Source organism: Plutella xylostella, chromosome Z (assembly GCF_932276165.1).
Source record: "Plutella xylostella chromosome Z, ilPluXylo3.1, whole genome shotgun sequence".
NCBI classification, from domain to species: Eukaryota; Metazoa; Arthropoda; class Insecta; order Lepidoptera; family Plutellidae; genus Plutella; species Plutella xylostella.
This window is the reverse complement of record NC_064012.1, coordinates 6,215,219-6,227,857: the sequence shown is the minus strand read 5'-3', so window position 1 is coordinate 6,227,857 and position 12,639 is coordinate 6,215,219. Positions and strand designations below refer to the sequence as shown.

The window sequence follows — 12,639 nt, the reverse complement described above, 5'->3', positions numbered from 1 at the left end:
TTTAGTGTTATTAAATTAAGAATACACGTATAAATTACATTATTACAAGTAAAACTTCTTCATATTTTGACTATTCAAATGCTGTCCGTCGTTTATCAAATCATTCCGTGAACGTGGTGGATATCGGTCGATGAAAATAAAACAACACACGCCAGGTGGCGTTAGCGAGCAGCAGTGTAAAGTTCACAATTCAAAGCAAAAGGCGTGTGTTGTGTTTTCGAAAAAAAAATATTAGATTTTGTTGGTAAGTACCTTTTAATTTCATATGTGAGAAGCGTACTTTAATTCCCTGTCACTACGGGAACGCTCTTTAGTATGTAGTTTTTCGAAAATTTGCGTACTTTTAGCAAAATTCTTATAAATATTCTTGCTCACTTGTTCATAATCTCTAAAACCAATATTTAACATGGCGGCGTCAATCGAGACATGAAAATATTTAACGAATAATCATTTCGGGAACGGTCATTTCGGGAACGTTCTGGTATATGACAGATGTTCACGAAATGACGCCTACGTTCCTGAAATGCCATTTTTTTTGGGCAAAATGATGCTTTAATGCTTATAAAACCATAAACATGCAAAATCTTGGTTTTAGGTATCCATTTAGTACGAGTAAGATGGAGAACGATGAAAATGAAGAGAAAAGGAAGTCAAAAAAGGCGTCCGAAAAAACCTTAGCGTTGGTAGCTCAGTCGGGTAAGCGCCCGCTTCTCACGCAAGAGATGCGGGTTCAAATCTCGGCGCTGATATGTACCAATGAGTTATTTTAACTTAAGTACAATGTATACCATCGCTCTTACGGTGAAGGAAAACATCGTGAGGAAACCTGCATATCTAGATTTAGCACATCTAGATATATGAACCCACCAACCCGCTGTGGACCAGCGTATTGGGAAATGGTCCAAGCTTAGGAAGGCAGTTTAGACCTTGGGGATATGCGCAAAGGTTCCACTCGAGAGAGCCAGGTGCAGGTACTTGCAACCCCACAGAGAATAGAATAGAACCTTAGCGTTTGTGGACTATCAGAAGGCCTTTGATTCGATCGAGACGTGGCGTGGGCGGTGCTAAACGCCTTACAACGGTGTCACATTGACTACGGGTATATCGAAGTGTTGAAGTGATTGTATAGAAACGCCACCATGTCAGTTTGAGTACAGGACCAGACTACGGAAGCAATTCCATTGCAGAGAGGTGTGAGACAAGGAGATGTTATAAGTATCTCCGAAGCTCTTCACTAATGCGATGGAAGATGTCTTCAAGCTCCTAGACTGAAAAGAACTCGGCAATCAACGGCGAATACATCTCTCACCTTCGGTTTGCCGACGATATCGTGGTTATGGCAGAATCGTTGGAAGACCTCAGCAAAATGCTGACCTCAATCGCGTTTCCCAACAGGTAGGCCTCAAGATGAATATGGACAAGTTGAAAGTCATGGCCAATTCTCAGGTAGCGCCCACCTCAATATCTATAGGGAACTCGATTCTTGAAGTGGTGGAAAATTACGTCTACCTTGGACAAACAGTCCAACTAGGAAGATCCGACTTCGAGAAAGAGGTCACTCGGCGAATCCAACTTGGCTGTTCAGCGTTTGGGAAGTTACGAAGCGTCTTCACGTCCGGAATTCCCCAGTGCCTCAAGTCGAAAGTCTTCGAACAGTGCGTGTTGCCAGTGATGACCTACGGTGCCGAGACGTGGTCTCTAACTTTAGGCCTCTTGAATAGGCTCGGAGTCACCCATCGAGCTATGGAAAGGACTATGCTTCGTATAATCAGAAATGAAGAGATCCGTAGAAGAACTAAAGTAACAGACATAGCTTATCGAGTCAGTAAGCTGAAATGGCAGTGGGCCGGACACATTGCTCGAAGGACTGATGGTCGGTGGAGCAGAAGAGTCCTCGAGTGGAGACCACGTACTGGCAAGCGCAGTGTTGGGCGGCCCCCCGCGATATGAACGGTCGATATAGTCAAGTCCGCGGGGAAGCACTGGATGCGGGCCGCCTCCGATCGTACAAGGTGGAAATCTTTGGGGGAGGCCTATGTTCAGCAGTGCACGTCCTATGGCTGAGATGATGATGATGATGATTATATTATTTTCATACACCAAATGTACCAAAAACCTAGCTTTGCGTTCATTTAGGGAAGGTCAACGTCATTTAGGGAACTTCGTTGTCATTTTGGGAACACTCCCATCATTTTCGGGAACATCACAAAAACGGCAAATAAGTCACTATTATGTAATGCTATAATTAAATCTTGCATATACAGCATTAAATTACCTTGAAACCTTTGTATTAATATTATTAATATATAACGTAGTGCAAAAATGTATACAATAAATTGAAATTATGGAACGAAATTTTCACAAATTGGAAATTTATGGAGAGTAATTTGAAAAATAAGTGGTTTCATTATGAAAAAAATCAAAATAATAATATTTAACGATTTAGGAAAAGGTTAATTACTATTTCTTGAAGGGGATTCTTAAATGTGTTCGTTATATTATTATTTAAAAAATAATTAAAAGTGTTCCCGAAATGACTCTTGGCCCTGTCATTATTCTTATTAACAGGTATAATTTCTAAAATATATAATTTTGTGCGTGCCTCATCACAGGCTATGTTCATGACAAATGCCACAACAGACTCCACTTGTTAGTTTTCTTCAAAATAAAACTTAATTTCTCAGAAATTTGAAAACCTAAAATGCTCACCTCTCTGATTTTGACCCATACGACCTTTAATCACAATATATGCCATTTATTACAAGGAAATCTAATACCGGTATTAATACCGGGATCCCGGTATTGAGTTGCAATACCGGAACTCAATACCGGTATTGAAAATAGTTCCGGTATTGCATGCCCTAGTACTTATAAACTTATATTTTTACAAAACTATCATAATGTTTTTTAGATTCACTGCATAATAGATCTAAATAACCTTACATACAAAATGATAGTCCAAGTACCGGCAAAAGGTCTATTTTCCAATCATCAAAAATCCATTTTATGTACTTACCTACTAACTCGTTACTAGGTAGGTAATTACCTACCATAATAAAATACTTAAACTCACATCACATGAAATTATCACTAATTACTTATACTTCTTTCTATTTATCTTCAATAATTTCAAGTTTCGCTCACAAGTCACAACTAACAATCACAACACAGAAATAATAATATGAAGGTAAGATGAAGACACTCCGTGTTTGGTCGCAATTTCTCGCCAACCGGCGCGGCGGCGCGGTGGCGGCGGTGGCGGCGCGGCAGCGTCCATAGATGTGTGCGTGACGCTACTTGCATGTGTGTGTGCGGTGCCCGGCGCGGGCGAGTGCACGAGCGACAGCAATACTTTTCCTAAATACCTATTTCGCTTGGATCGCGAAGCTATACTCTCCTCTTAAGTACAGACAATCAAATCTTTCATTTACAATATAAATACATAAGTCTGTACCAGTATGATTAACTAATACATCTGTTATTTCCAGCAAAGACGTGGTGCTGACAAACCAGTCGCTGGTGAATGTGTTCTTCAACGACCTGGTCTCGACGCGGTACCGCAGAGATGTTTACTTGAACTGGCAGAACCTTCTAGGTTTGTATCGGGTCGAACTGAATTTCGACAAATTGATTGCGACTAGTCTTAAGTCCGACACTACTACTGGACTTCGACGAAACCTTACGTCGTCATTTTTAGTTATATGTCGAAGGAAAGTTTTATTGGAGTTCAGTACTGTCATACACACTTGTTGGAAGACTGTTGTATGTATATCAGTTTGTCGAAATTTAATTCTCGACTATGTCGACCAGTTTGTATCATAGTAAGTTCTAGACTTTCACAATTTTTATTTAGCAAATTTAATCCTTATAATTTCATGAATCCAATCCAAAAAAAAAAATACGTTTAGAAATTGCTAAATTTATATTTGTTGCTCTCAGGTTCGCTACTAACGGAAGTATAGGTACGCAGGTAGGTAGGTACCAATGTAATTTTAATGATAAAGTACCAATAGTGGGCTCGTCCTTTCATGCTATACTTCCCAATCGGGCAGCTACAATACTAAAAGTGCCAAAACAATAATTTCATGCGTAATTGATCGGTTATTAATATTCCTACTTTAGATAGGTATGTCTTTATAAGTGCGATTTTATCAAAAATTCGCGTGATAATAACATGACGCAAATATAAATTTTGATTAATTGTTTGGATAATCGATTTAATAGCCTCATGTAGTACGTCAATTTCTCCGAGGCCGATTATCATTTGTACCTAATCTAAATCTGGAGGTTAATTATTGTGTAGGTGGGTACTTCGCATTTCACTTTGTTACGTGTTTATTTAACTAAAACTTTATGTTATCAAAAGGGCGGGGCCGTCTGGGTGATGCCAAAGACTAATCTAAAAAAAAAAAAAAAAAAAAAAAATGAAAAAATATTTATTCAGTATTTCAGTATACAAAGTCTCAGAACACATACAAACTAAGTTACATTTATAACAAATTTAATCTTACAAGAATTAATGGGTAACGTTGAAGACCAAGATAGGTGTAGACCTGAGTTTTGGCCTCCAGCGCCGTCCGCCAAGCAGAGTGCAGAAATAATTCAAAGAGAAAAATAGAATACAATAGAATACATGCTCAAGATATCAAAGACACTAACTTGCACAGCACACAGTGTGATTCAAATTTAACATTTTAGAGAATAAAGCTTATAGTTATTATCGATGTGATTTAGGTATACTTAGGTAGGTACATATCATAATATATATATTTTTTTTTTTAAAGAAAGGTATCTTCTAATTGTACATACAATGTATTGTATTTGTATTAAATGTATATTAAGTGTGTTTATTGTCAGGCAGGTATTAGTTTTATTTACAGTATTTATGTAGGTAGTCAGTCCGGAATCATTTTTGTGTAACTAGAAGGGATTCGATCATATCATAGTTTTGCTTTAATAGCCAGGGCTTTGTGGTTGCTTTACATCCGTGACGCGTTTTAGGATATAAGTCCAGGATTTTATTTATGCGGTTGTAAATAAGTGGTAAACGTGAAATGAGTAGTGAACTTACGCAGGGCAGACGATACGTCTTCATACGCAAGTTCGACCTCATCATCGGTGTGCTTAGATGTGGGTGCGTAAACCTGTATGACCTTCATTGAGTATCGTTTAGATATTCTCAGGATGAGGTACGCAACCCGTGTCGACACACTTCCGATTTCAACGATGTTGTTGACGAGGGACTTGTTGACGATGAACCCGACACCCCCTTGGGACAGTTGGTCGCCCTCCCGGTGGTACAGCAAGTTTCCGGACTGGAGAATTTCCGTATCCTCTCCCTCTCGTCGGACTTCGGATAACCCTATAATGTCCCATTTTAACTTGCTGATTTCCTCTTCCAGCATCTTCACTTCTTCCCTCAGTGTCTGTGCGTTATATGTTGCCAGGTGCAAGGGTCGGTTGGGCTGGTAGCCGACTCTCTGCCGGAGATTCTTCGCACCCCCTGCCCCGCCGTTACCGTGACCGCTACCGGAGTCCGGGATAGCGGGGCTGCCGGGGACTGGGGGCCGGGGCTTTGTTTTTTCCATCATTAGGAGGTGTATTTGCCATAATCACCGCGCTTGGCAGGCGTGTTGGTGATTCTCCTTTTTTACGGCGGGAGATCGCCGCCTCTGCTAGGAGAGGAGGTCGGGTCGATTTACCGCCGCCCGACATTCGGCGTTGTCACTTGTTAGCACCACCCAGGGGGCACGTGTAGGGTAACTAGGGTTTGTACCTACGGACGTGAGCGACAAGCCCCATCCAACTCGGATGGGCAGCGTTCGGGAAATTACGACACATCTTCACTGAAAACATACCTCAGTGTCTGAAAACAAAAGTTTTCAATCAGTGCGTGTTGCCAGTGATGACTTACGGAGTCGAGACGTGGTGCTTCACCAAAGGGCTTATCCACAAGCTCAGAGTTGCTCAGCGTGCTATGGAAAGGGCTATGTTACGCGTGTCCCTGCGAGATAGGATTCGTAATGAAGAAATCCGCAGGAGAACTAAAGTTACCGACATAGCCAAAAGGATTAGCACGCTGAAGTGGCAATGGGCTGGCCACTAGGGCATGCAATACCGGAACTATTTTCAATACCGGTATTGAGTTCCGGTATTGCAACTCAATACCGGGATCCCGGTATTAATACCGGTATTAGATTTCCTTGTAATAAATGGCATATATTGTGATTAAAGGTCGTATAGGTCAAAATAAAACGAGAAAAAGCAATGAAATTCAGTTTTTTGTAATAGATTTTTACAAGAATTGAGTATTAGTTTAAATTTTACAATAAATTATTTTTTTTACATCCAGTGTCCGTTTACGCATGGACAACAGTAGATATCAAACGGCCGAAAACTGCAACAAACGGTTGGAAACAAGTGTGCTTTCACAGTACATAGGAATACTATATATCTTAATCGCTTTATTATAGCCTAAAAAAGTCCGATTCCGGTATTACTTCAATACCGGTTTTAACTTTCAATACCGGTATTGAAAAAAGCGTGAATTTTGTCCCTAATACCGGTATTGCGAATACCGGTATTGCGGTATTGCATGCCCTACTGGCCACGTAGCCCGCAGAGCCGACGACCGCTGGAGTAGAAAGGTTCTGGAGTGGAGACCCCGTGTCGGCAAACGGCGTGTCGGTCGCCCCCCAACCCGTTGGTCTGATGATCTGCGGAAGGTAGCGGGAAGCCGCTGGATGCAGATGGCGGGTGACCGTTTGGGGTGGCGATCGTTAGGAGAGGCCTATGTCCAACAGTGGACTACGGAAGGCTGAGAGAGAGAGAGAGAGAGAGAAATAAGTGGTCCCAGAAATGTAAAATGTCGTTGGGCAAAGGCGGTTTTACATATTTTCATTTTACAAATTATGTCGTTCCGTCTCTTTTCTGAATAAAGCTGGGAGTCGAATTTAAGTGTGGAGTGTTGCTGGGATACCAATTGCAAGATAAACAGTTTTCGAATGGAGAGAAGTTGGCACTGGTCATACAAGAGTTCAGTAGAGAATCGGAAGGGCTTAAATGACATGACTTTAAGGATGGATCTCTGTGCCCTTTCAAGTTTTATCAATTTAGTTTTACACGCACTTCCCCATGATAGAATGCAATAGTTGAGGATAGACTGTGCCAAAGAAAGATATATAGTTTTTAATAAATCTTGGGAGGCTACGTTGCGAAGAGTTTTGAATAAATAAATCAGTTTACGAGAGCGGATGGTCAGGGCATCAATGTGGGGAGACCAGGATAATTTGTCATCGATTAAGACTCCGAGGTATTTAACGAAGGGCTCTCTTGCGATTGGTATGCAGGAGCAGGTGGAAGTATTGTTCATATCACAGGTATGGGCGCGAAGCTGAAAGTTTTTATTTTTGTCACTTTTTATTGAAAAAGAGAGAAATTTACTTTTGTCAATGTTAAGAGAAAGCAGGTTCAGTTGCAACCATCTCATAACCTTATGGAGTCCACGTTCAGCATTATTGCGTACTTCTTCCCAACTGTCTCCCTGATATACTAGAGCTGTATCATCCGCATAACAAAATATTTTCCCATTTTGAGGGGTATGCCGACACAACTCGTTGATGTATATCAAGAAGAGAGTCGGGCCGAGTATGCTTCCCTGGGGAACTCCGAAGGTAACCGACAGATCAGTGCTTTGGCTAGAACCAATCCTGACTCTCTGAAAACGAGACGACAGGTAGTCTGAAAAAAGTTTAAGAGAAACATCCCGAATGCCTATGTTTTCCATTTTTCGTATAAGGATCGGAATGGAGACGGTGTCAAATGCCTTAGATAGATCCAGGAAGATACCTACGCATTTTTTACGCTGATCAAGGCCTTCAACAATATAATGAGACAAATTTGACACCGCCCCATCTGTCGATCTGCCTGTCCTAAACCCGAATTGGGAATCGGCAAGAAGTTTATTACTTTCCAGATAGTCAGTAAGTCTGTTATTCATAAGCCGCTCCAATAGTTTAGATAGGGCTGGCAGAACCGAGATCGGCCTGTAGTTATTGATTGAGTCTTTGTCTCCTGACTTATGGATGGGATGTATTATTGACCTCTTAAAGACCGAAGGAAAAGTCCCTGACGAGAAGCATAAATTAAAAATATGTACAAGGGGGTGGATAATAAGGTGTTTAAATCTGGGTAGTAACAAACTGAACTGTTAGCTATCTAGCTGAAAAAGTACTTTCATTTTTGCAAATCTCACATTTAAGGTCGGATTTAACACACTGACAATATAGCCCCAGGTTTTTTTAGCTTACCTAATTTTTTAGGCAAATAATACAAAAAAAATATTAGTTTCCAACATAGTTTTGTATCTTACCCAAATTTGAGTCTTCTTTTGGCTATGTAACGTTGGTAATATTTTGATGCGCTGTTAAATATAATTTAATATTGCAGCCCTTTTCATTTAGGAGTTTTTCGGCGCCATGACACTGGAACTTTATCATTGCTGGCGAGTTTACGTAAAAGGTAATTCATAAAAAATCATCTACCTTTCAGCATCGTTCGGTGGCTTGCTGAGCCTGATGCTGGGCTTCACTCTCATATCAGCCATAGACTTCGTGATCTTCTTCATATTCAAGATGGCGTACGACGCAGTCCTCCCCTCACAGACGCGGGAACCTCAGCAGAAGCAGTGGACGAAGACCCAACAGATCCTTGTGCAGGAGAGAAAGAGAGACGCTTGGAAGCCGCCGGGACTCTCGAAGAGAGATGCACTCAAGTACTAGATTAAGCAAGAGATTACTGAGAGAATTAAGTAATTAAGAAAAACTATGATCTGCTTTTTGCGCACTGTTCAACTAAATAAGAAACTGGTAGTAATTGTTCTAGATTTACACAGCTCGAAATTAAAGTTAAGTACGCACGTAATACCTACGTTGTGGCAGATTGGAGACCTTGAACAGGCAGGGATAGCGCAGGACGCCCTCAAACCAGCTGGAACATCAGATATAACTAGAATGAGGAAAGGAGAGAACATTAATATATTAAAAGAGCGGGGCCATCTGTCACAGATATTGTTTACTTACTAGGCGGTCCCAACCTTGTATGTAATCTAGGCTAAGCTTTAAATGAAATAAAAGTTATTATTATTCAAGTATATATTTATTATATAATGTAATATTTACTCACGATCAATACTTACTCTCATACTTCACAATATCTGTCCCGGCTCTTTACAATATAAACACTGTGCCGGTTGTTAATGTTTGATTTGAAATAGTTAAAATAAAACTAGTTAATGGTCTGTGGTATTTAGCGGGGGATTAAAACATGCAGAGTTAAGCTCAGCTTAGTGAGCCACATAAATAGATAATGTTATACAGGTAAATGGGGGTTTTATGTAAACACTAAACACGCATGAACTGTTAATTTTGATATTTACTATCAATATATTTATAAATTGATGTGTTTTCCCAAGTGTGATTACTATTACTCGTATTAGGCAATGCAAACAGCTTTAAATAAACGATAAAGTGAAATTAATTAAGTTGGTTTTATTTGAGTACATACATACATAGATTTAGATTTACTAATTGTTATATAATTCCAATCTACCGATCTAATAAGCGGTGTGAAAGTTAATTTATCAGTTTTCCAGTAACCAAATGGCCATGTAGCTCCACAAAAATGGCCAAATTCCCAGATCAAATTACGAACGGACATTTTTTTTATTAATTTAATAATTAGGAAACTAAAAAAAATGTTTACAAAAAAAATCTTGAACTTAATTTTACTGAACCGATCGAGATGAATAATTTTCTTCAAAGTATACTTAGATTAAATTTTAATATTCATCCACTCATCTTCTATCTTTCATCTGTGACTTAGGATCAAACTGTTTGTTGTGCTAATAATTAAGTAAGTAACTTTTAACTCGGAATATTACTTTATGAGTCACCTTCATTTAGAACATTCATCTAAGGGGTTCCCCAGTTAATCAATATAATATCTTCTGTTTCAACGAGTGTTTGCCCTTTGCAGGTCATTTACCTATCCAATCATCACATTGCTATTCTGACCGATTAAACAATAACGTACTTATTATGAGTAATACCCAATTACACTAAATACATTAAATAAATTTCTAACGGTACATACATATCTATTGTATAACTACTGTAAAGGCAGTTACCTAAATCTGTATGTACTTTAGGTATTTAATTAAGTACATATTTAATCAACTGAATGATCTTAGATATTATAAAGAATCTACACGATAAATCTATTTTCGTCAGGATTGCATCTGCAGGTACGTAATCTTTTCATATCTCCACTTTTTAAAATGATTGCTTTGATGTAGGTTCAGGTTACGATAAGTGCTTACAAGCTTGGATGTAGGTATTATAATCTCACTTGCAGCTACGAGTATACACCTAGATACACTCACTACTTACTCACTAATCACTATGCTTAAGAGTATTCTTTTTTTTTTTTTTTTTAGATTTTATTATCACTCCACAGACTTTATGTCCGTGCCTTTTTGAGAGATCAATATATTGTGAGAGTTTGGTTGTTTTTTATCTTCATCTTTTAACTACTCACTACTCAATGTGGAAGCTTATAATATATATATTTTATCTTTTATATATATATATATATATATATATATATATACCTATATATTATTAATATTTTTTTTTTGCACTCCTGGAGGGAAATCTACACAGACACCTGGGAAGGCGACCCAGGTAGTGTCGGCCTTTAACCGACTAACTTAAGAGTATTCTGTCCTGCACTCAAGAGCCTTCTCAAAACATAACTTCATGGAAAAGATTAAAGAGGACAGGCGCGAGGCTAGTTCAATTAGAAGAAGAACCTAAGTACCTATATTTACAATTCTTTTTTAATAATAGTGAGTAAGTTTGATAAGTTACTGAATGCCATACCTAATTACATTATTATACCTCCGGTCATAGTCATAACGGCATGGTCGGTAACTAACGTAACAAACTTACCGAAATGTAAAGGTAAATCAGTGGTGACATCTACCTAGTTCACTAGTTCTAACCTTACGTTATCATTATCAAATTTGCTGTTTTATTTTATCTTTCCTTAATGATAAATATCCAAATATGGACTGCTTAGTGGAGAGATTATATAGATTAAAAAAACCTAAAGCTGTAAACAGTTATATACCTCAGCTGGCAGCCTGGCATAGGTACTTGCGAAAGGCTGTCCAGCAGTGGAAGATATTAAATAAGCTTCTTGATTACTTAGGTACTGATCATCATCTACTTGATATCATCACGACCCATCACGTCCGCACTGCTGGGGCCCGGTTCTGCTTCCAATGAAGGAAGGGATTCAGGCCTAGTCTCACATCTACTTGATATACTATATATTATACTGATCATCATCTACCTGATATACTTTTAACCTTATCAAAGTAACAAACCCTCTTTTCATTCCAAAATTTACCGTGTTTGAGTAAGACAAGGCACAATAGTGTATCTGTAAAGCTGCATTTGAAAATGACCATACGCAAAAAGTAAAAATCTTTAGAAAAAGATTTTCGGTTGAGTGGAGATATATCCAGAAGAAAGTTAGGTATTATTTATTATGAAGCCGTGTATTTTACCTACATGGTACCAACCCATGGTTTTATTTACTTACTTATATAAATATTAATATGGTTTATTAATTTTATTATTTTGTACATAACTACAGTCCTACATGTAGATCATAAAATGTACCAAGGTAAATATTTTATCCTCAGTCCAACGCATTTACTACATAAATACGATACTCCTAAATATTCAGTCGGTTCGACGTTACCTAGGTAAGTCCTTCAGTAGATCTACAGAAAATGTTCAAAACAGATTATCTCCCTTGGAAGCGTATTAACAAACGAAAAGAATCTTTGATATTACTTACATACATTTAATGGACAATAGAAGGATTCCGGATTATATGTAGGTAAGTATTGATAAGCAAGATAATACTTATACATAGTGTTACAGGGAGATGAAGGGGGTCATTTTAGATTGTCACAGAAGACTAAAATTAAGCTAAATACAGCTTTCCGAAAAGTAAAAAAAGAAAGATACGTACGTACATCATAAAATTTGTTTCCATAATGTAAGTATCTACTTACAAAATGTGAAATCTTGAATTCAAAACATAAGGAATAAGCCCACTTATACGGGGAGGTACAAGGTCGAGTTGAAATTTCAGACTACTTCAAAGTATTAAACGTATTATAAGCCTCCCTCAACGAAAAATATATCATAATTTGATAAAACAATAGGAAATTTTCTCCAAACAATAGGAAAGGTAAAGTTAAAGCCAATTTTTTGATCCATATTCTAGTCAATAATTGATTTAATATATAACAAAAAGTCAGAAGGCCAATTTTTTGATCCGTACTTAACTCAATTATTAATTACAATAACACAAAAAACATAAAAATACCTACTGCTCACGTTATTTTGGTAGCAACACTTTTATTTACTTAGTTAAAAAACTTTATGGACACGTGACTTTTTACCTACTATGAATATAAGTAACTACAATTTTTTTTTGGTGAATAAAGAATTATTTGTACCTATCAAAGTTGTTTAGAACGACCTACTGAGTTACTCTCTT

At 38.1% G+C, this 12,639-nt stretch overlaps 1 protein-coding gene across 1 annotated transcript in view; it reads left to right on the top strand.

The window, feature by feature from the left end:
* Positions 1 to 9,541, top strand: part of LOC105380218 (sodium channel protein Nach-like) — a 32,191-nt gene extending 22,650 nt beyond the window's left edge. The window contains exons 11-12 of the mRNA XM_038122321.2: positions 3,489 to 3,595; positions 8,551 to 9,541. Of these exons, the coding sequence (XP_037978249.1) occupies positions 3,489 to 3,595; positions 8,551 to 8,780 (337 nt within the window). The 3' untranslated portion in view covers positions 8,781 to 9,541. The remainder of the gene's footprint in view (positions 1 to 3,488; positions 3,596 to 8,550) is intronic.
* Positions 9,542 to 12,639: the final 3,098 nt, after the last annotated feature.